A 7,499-nucleotide genomic window follows, 5' to 3' on the forward strand; every position below is an offset into this window, starting at 1 on the left:
TGTAATTAGAGTCTCTGAAGGAGTGTAGAGGTGAGATAGAAAAAAAAATTTGAAGGAATTTCCAAAGTTGATGAAAATCATAAACTCACAGATGCAAAAACTTCAATGAACCTAATAAGCACAAGAAACATGATGAGACTTAAACTAAATCAGATCATAAACCAACTGCTTAAAACTGGTAATTAGCAAAAATCTTAAAACCAGCCAGACAAAAAAACAAGTTACACACAGAGAAACAAACAGACGAAAGACAGATTTCTAACTAAGGTGGGTTTGAGTAAGGGTGGAAAGCAAGCTAGAAGACAGTGGAGGAACATCTTTAAAGTATTACTGAAAGAGAAAAAAAAAATAACAGAAACAAAAAAAGCTGTCAATCTAAAATTCTATACCTAACAAAAATCTTTCAAAAATTAAGGTGAAATAAAGACTCTTTCAGATATGCAAAAGCTGAAGGAATTTGCCACCTGCACACCTGTACTCTAAGAAATGTTAAAGGAATTCTTTCAGGCAGAAGGAAAATCACAACCGGAAACTTAAATCTGTAGAAAAGAATGAAGAGCACTGGGAAAATGGAATAACAAAACAAAAATAGATAGTTGCATAGACAGACTCACAAACAGATTCATAAGTAGTTATCATTTACAATCAGCTTCCAAAAAAAGTAGCTGATATTTTTATGGCTTAATTCAATAGATTATATCATTTTCCCCCAAAAAAATCAATGTGCTTTTTAACCCAGCAACAATATGAGAGACTTATTAATTAAATGGAGTAAGAATACTATTTATCTAAAGTAGGAACATGGCTGTCTACATACACTACTGTTGAAATTTCATCTGTCAGCAAACAGCAGCCTGGCCCCAAAGACCATCCAATGCTCTTGAGTGCATTTCATGATTACCAAGAACAAAAAAAACAAGGATTCTAGAGGAAGAAGAAGGCCCTTGGGTTACTAAATAAACTCTAGCACAGGAGTGATAAAATTTTTTCTTTAAAGGACCAGACAGACAGTAAATATTTTTGGCTTTGAGGGCCATTCAGTCTCTGTGACAACTACTCAACTCTTTCCTCACAGAACAAGAGTGGAGCCATACTCAATATGTAAACAACTGAGCATGGTTGTGTGCCAGAGAAACTTTATTTACAGAAAACAGAGGCAGATCCAATTTGGCCCACTGGCTGTAGCTTGCTGACCCCTGCTCTAAGTAATTATTTGGTGTGAAATCTCTCAAAGACAGAAACAGAAAGCTGAGGGTACAGTTAATCCCTTCAAAGCCTAAACAGTGAGGATAAAAAAGCTCCCTGACCTAAACCTAGGGGTAGACCCTCTAATCCACTTTCTTATTAATAGCAAAGTCTCCAAGTAACACCGCACCATTGAAAACTTGTTCAATTGCCCCGACTGTAGTATGAAATTTCAATCACTAATACTGTTTTGTCTTTAAAATTTACCATTACGAGGCCTTTGGATCCTTTTGACACATCAAATGGCAATCCTCTCTGAAAGTATAATGTAATGAATTACCGTCATTATGGCTTTTGATTTATTATTGACTGTGAAATATAAATACAAAATGTAGGATTGATCTTGTTGTGACTGCTAGAAATACTATGAGCATTTAACAATTATTAGACTGATCTGAGTAAGAAAATGTTAAGAAACATGTTTTATGTTTCTTTGAAATAAGTTGTAAACAAATATACAAAAAAGCAAAAGGTCACAGAATAGTATACATAGGGATAGTAAAAACCTTAGATAAGTTTTAGATTCTCTCAGTGAGATATCTAAGTGTTAACTAGGCATTAGGTGCTACAGGGAATAAATACTCTTGAAAATTATTGAGGACCCCGAAAAGCTTTTGTTTACATGGGTTGTATCTATATTTACCATATTAGAAATTAAAAACGGATTTTTAAAAAATATTTGTATTCTATTTCTTTTAAAATAATAACATTGGTCTTGCACCACCAGTATAAATGTTAACACAATAAAAATGCCAAATGATATTTAGTATTATTGCGAAAATAATCTGACCTTGGGGACGCCCTAGAATACACAGATCCCACTTTGAGAACCACTGATCCAGGGGTTGAGTGGCAATAAGGTAAAATGAACAGGCTGCAGCCTGGAGACTGAAGAGGCACTCTATTTTCGGAGTACTTACGTCTTCACTAATTTTAAGGAAAGTTACAAGAGGACAAAAAAAAAGGAATTATAATACAGCCTTGATGAAAGAAAATATCTGCAGAGGTGAGGGAAAGAAACCAGTATTTAGAAGACTGATCACCTTCTGGGATCCCTGGTCAGGATTCTAGAATACTCAGCCTTCCATGCATCCACCCCTGGCCCTGTGAAGGCAGGCACTAAGCAAGACTGTCACCTTGCATGCCCAAATTCTATATTTTGGCTACCACACCGATGGCTTACTAATTAAATACAGGGTTTGATATTTATGGAAAAAAAAAAAAAGAGTGTGTATCGACTAATGATTTTAACCAAGCAAAGAGGATGACTCTGGGATCTCATAATCACCAGATGCTGAGAGGACTTCTTTCATTAGTCGTGTCTCTAGCTTTAGACTCTTGATTATTCGGTGTTAGTCATTTAACAAAATCAGTAAAAGAACGAGAGGGCAGGGACACCAAACGTGTCCGTGGGGCCTTGCTGGTGTACACAGGGCCCCACACCAAGTCTACCCCGTGGTCCCCTTCAGAGTCACAGCTACATCGTGTCACACATCTGTGTGCTCTAATCTGTGCAGACTCAAAATTATCTTGTTTAGATGAAGAAATTACATGGAGTCTTAAATCTCAAGTCCAGGCAGAAAACTCTCTCTTCCACAGAGAATTTAAGCACGGAAGCGTCTTAAAAGTATGGAGTTTTGTTAAAATGGGACTTGTCTGTCGGTCTCTACCTTGATTTAATTCAGCTTTTAGCGGCCAGTGAATTTCAACGCAAATGCAATTGACAGGATGAGTAAAGTGAAAGTGGGAGAAAAGCACTTCCAAGACCAACAACGGCTGCTAGGGGGCCCTTGCCGAGCTCCTCCAACGCAGAGATTCAATCTGACCAGGCTCCCCTCTAAGCTGGCCCAGAGCCAGAGGCTGAACAGGATAGCTACTCCTTCCCAGGCTAAAAGATAGAGGCCTCTTAGAAATAAGCAATAATAGCCCATTTGGCTATTCCCTTTTATTGACGGAACAGCCTGCTATGAAGCTCACAAACCTCCTGGGAGATAATTTTAGATCCAGCTGATTTAATTTGATTGATGCTTCTGCTGTGTCTGAACTTGGGCCTTGAACAATGAGAGAGAGTACTGCATTTGTGACCATTTTCTCTTTCTCTTGGAAAATACATTCTTCAGAACAAATACAACAAAGCCGGTCAGGCAACAACCACATACGGTCCACAACCAGGTTTCTAGGATGTAATAAAAAGGAGGGGAAAGAAAAAACCCACAGCCTCAAAACTGAACGGAAGCAAACTGACATGGGGTTGGAATTCCTGCATGACGGGCTTACAAACAGCTGTCTGACCAAAGGCATCATTTTTAACAAGCCCTGTTTTCCATGGCATCTTCATCTGCAAGACTGGTAGGTAGAGCCCTAGTTTCTAGAGCTAAGGAGGTCTGTTTCTTTCTTTTTTTCCTAAGAAGATGCTCTGAGGCAGTGATCTCATCTGACTAAATTAAGTCGTGACTTGCTGCTATGCTAGGCTCCCAGCAGCCATTAGACACAGCGCATTCCAACCAGCAGCAATACAGGATTTAAAGACTAATTTCCCCACAGATAAACAGCAGTGACACATGCTCTATTTTCTACCCTCCTCCTTCTGAACGGAAGGATGAGATGCATGACCACCACCCTCCCTCCCAATTCCAATAGAGCACAAGATAAATACATCCTTCTCCTCCAATATGAAAGGATTTGAGGAATTACAGGCCAACTCCTTGGAAAGAAAAAGCTAGACACAGCAGCACCAGGTACACAGTGGGGGCTCATTAAGAATAGATTAAATTACTGATGGCTCCTCTTTCTTTCAGAGCTTGGGTGTTCAAACAGGGGCAAAATATTAATATACAATGCATTAAATATAATAGTGGTTAGATTTTTAGGTGTCTCCTTTAGTAGCTAAGAAATGCTACCTGCTTGTCTCCCTCCCCATCCATCCAACTCCAGAAAGCGTATAAGCCTTCTTTGCATGTACTCGTGCATTCGTTTCTTTCCTACATCCATTTTTTTCCTTCTATAGACTTATTTTCTCTTTGCCTTTTCTTCTTATTTTATCCTGTTATACTGTTTTGCATCTTTCAAAACTTCTTTCAGTACATTTTGAAACAAGGCAGAGTATATGTACATAAAGAGATATCGTGACTCCTTTTTCCAAACCAGGTATTGGGGGCATGTGGCATCGACAAGTGTTTAATAAGTGTTCACACAGAGACAATAGAAATTCAGGTTACGGTCGGTATCTGAACTTGGCTTAAGCCCTGAAAAATCTAAGATACACAAGCACCTTCTGCATAGGAGTTACTATGTACCCCCAGAATCTTGGAAATCCCTGCATCCCAGACTGGTCCCTAAGGACCCTGGCTGGCACTGTCAGATCTCATTCCCAATTTGGTTCAGATAATGGGCTCCCCAAACCCAACAAAGGGAGATAAATTCTAAGAATGAAGCTTAAAATAAATAATAAATTTATTTATCTTAAACTAGTGTTTTACACACACACACACACACACACACACACACACACACACACACACACTTTTAAACAGGGTGAATCATAAGCACCAAATGTGCATGGCCATCTGTAGGAGGAACCCTACTCTAAGAGATGTCTGGAGATATCTGCTGATGGAGATGGGGACAGCATCCAAGATGAATCCGGTACCTTATTTTAAAAAGCACTAAAGCCTATCAGTGTGGCATTGTGACCTGCCCACAGGAGAGTGTACCCTGACCAGCAGGCACGACTATACCCATCCACTTGGGAGGCACAGTACGTTACTATTAGAGATATAGGTGCTTGGTTGACAATAGCCATTAAACTCATTCAGCTTTCTATGCCCACAGTCCAGGTGCACCAAGCAACCTTCCCAGAGTAATGGGATTTTTAAGCAGACTTCCCCAAAGGGAAAAAAAAATGCAAAGATTAAGCCACCTGGAGGGTCCTGACAACTTGGAGGTTGTACTTCCCACTATAAGCTAATAAGATGGCATTTTATATATAAGAATCTTGTGAGTTTTGTTAGCCTGGGTCAGTCCTTGTGAGAAGGATCAGCTGTGGGAGATTGGCTAAAGAAGTCATATTTTTAGACTTCTACAAAGAACTAAGTCTAATGACCTCCTTGCCCAAGTTCTACTTCCAAAGAACACTCGAGTAAACTAGTCTCTCAGAAAGAGCAGGGAAGCAAGGTCCCTTTTAGAGAAAGAATCTCTCATTCGGATCATACCAGATGCTTACATAAGACATAAAGCAAAACCTGCAACTTAAAAAAAAAAAGGTAACATAAATGAAGTTAACCAAAACAAATACAGAAATATGGTAGAAAGACTACTATAAGGTATAAGATTATTATTATTTTTAACGATTATTGAGAACCAACATAGAAGACCCAGGTAAACAGACTCTGGCTGAAACTGAAATTTGAAATATAATGATGATTATTTTAAAAAGAAGAAAGATACATAAATAAAGGAGAAACTTTTTAAGATGCTAAGGAAAGCTCAGATATTACCAACTGATTGAGTATACTAATTCCAATGAAAAAGAAGCCTTTGTGAGCCACTCTTCTGCCCATTATACAGCTCTATAAACCATTTTTTTCCTCTCTTGAAATTTCTAAGAGTGAGCAAACATCCTCTGCACCACAATCATCCTAGCTGAGGCCTTCGGCAACCGGAAGGGGCCACGCCCCAGGCCTACCGTGAGTGCCTGGATCTCTTCTTCTGCCTCTGCTGTCGTCTCTTCCAGCTCGGTCTTGGCCTGGCGAAGCTGGCTCTCCAGGGCTGCCCGGGCAGCCTGCAGGGCTGTCAGCTGAGACTCGCGCTCCTGCAGGGAGAGCTGCAGCTCTGTGAGCTGGCGCTTTAGCTCCAATTTCTGCTCCTCGTGCTCTAGACTGACCTGAGAGAGAGAGAGAGACGGAGATGCATGCTCATTTGACCTTAACTATATAAAGAAAGCCAGGACTCGACCTGCTGTTCAATGTGCATCTTAAACTTGGTCATGGAATCAAATTTTCAGCACTCGACTGAGGGAGGGAAATGCAGTTCAACAGGTCTGACTTCTACGATTCTCAAAAATCAACAGGAGTAAAAAAAATGTAAGAGAGAGTACATATAAAGCATCCCTTACTTACAAATATTCAAATGATCGAGAAGGTTTCACAAAAAACAACAACAAAAAAAACATGGCAACAATCTTCAGTGAAAATTATAACAAGTACTCTTATTAGAAAAGCATTTAAAAGTAATCAGATATAAATAACATCTTATTTAACATCATATTAGTAACAGGGACATCTTCATAATTAGAATACAAATGGAACATCAGAATGAATTCTATTTATTTTAAATGGTCCTGCTCTGATTTGTTCTCATTATATAACCTGCATTAGTGTCACATTATGAACTAAGCATTCTTCCTTCCATCTGCCCATCTATCTACTCAACATTTCATCCATTCATTTAAAAAATGTTTACCCAGTAACTTCTGTGTAAAATGGAATATGGTGATGAAAGACAGTCTTGACTTAAAGTTGGGGAAGAAAATGAAAGCCAACCATTACTATACACTGCAGTCAAGCGCAAGGGTCGGGATGCATAGCGATGTAGTGAGAACCCAAAGGATAGAATGGGTAGGGGAGATAACTCTGGATCTGTGTATTGAAGAATACAGGAGCCCAATGAGCAGCTCAGACAGGAAAGAAAATTCCAAGCAGGGGAAGCGAGATATCCAAAGGCAGGGAAATGAGGGAGACCATGGCACATCTACTGAGCTAACAAACACTGACAAGGTTGTCCTAGGGACCAGACCCTGTGTCAGACACTGGGGATGCCAAGCAAATGCAAGATGCTTGTTGCCCTCAGAGAGCTCACTGTCTAATGGGGACTACCAAGAGGTACATGGGGTGAAGAGCCAAACACTGAAGGGACACCCCATCCAGCTCCAGAGGGTAGGAGAAGGTTCCCCAGAAAAGGTGACACCAAAGTCCCGAAGGCCATAGGGTACAGAAAGGCTTATAAAAGATTTAGCCTAGGGAACCAACAGGATTTAATGGTTGATTCAAGGCGGGACTGGGGACAAAGGACAGAGCGAAGTCAAAGGTGATGCCTGTGTTTCTGGGCAGGTGAGCCCCACAGCGTGAGACCAGTAGCTATGACAGGGAACATGAGAGGAAGAGCTAGTCTGAGAAGAAAAATAAGAAATTCAGTCTTGACGTGTTAAACCTGAGCAACAAGGGAGACGTCTGGGTGGAGACATCTAATGTCTGGGA

General features: G+C 40.1%; 1 protein-coding gene across 1 annotated transcript in view; it reads right to left on the reverse strand.

Moving 5' to 3' along the window:
- The window catches only part of CIT (citron rho-interacting serine/threonine kinase), a 158,540-nt gene that overhangs the window by 44,986 nt on the left and 106,055 nt on the right, over positions 1-7,499 (reverse strand). Inside the window, exon 23 of the mRNA XM_023528160.1 lies at positions 5,930-6,127. Coding sequence (XP_023383928.1) covers positions 5,930-6,127 — 198 coding nt within the window. The remainder of the gene's footprint in view (positions 1-5,929; positions 6,128-7,499) is intronic.

The sequence above is a fragment of the Pteropus vampyrus genome, unplaced genomic scaffold, assembly GCF_000151845.1.
Source record: "Pteropus vampyrus isolate Shadow unplaced genomic scaffold, Pvam_2.0 Scaffold23, whole genome shotgun sequence".
Classification (NCBI taxonomy): domain Eukaryota; kingdom Metazoa; phylum Chordata; class Mammalia; order Chiroptera; family Pteropodidae; genus Pteropus; species Pteropus vampyrus.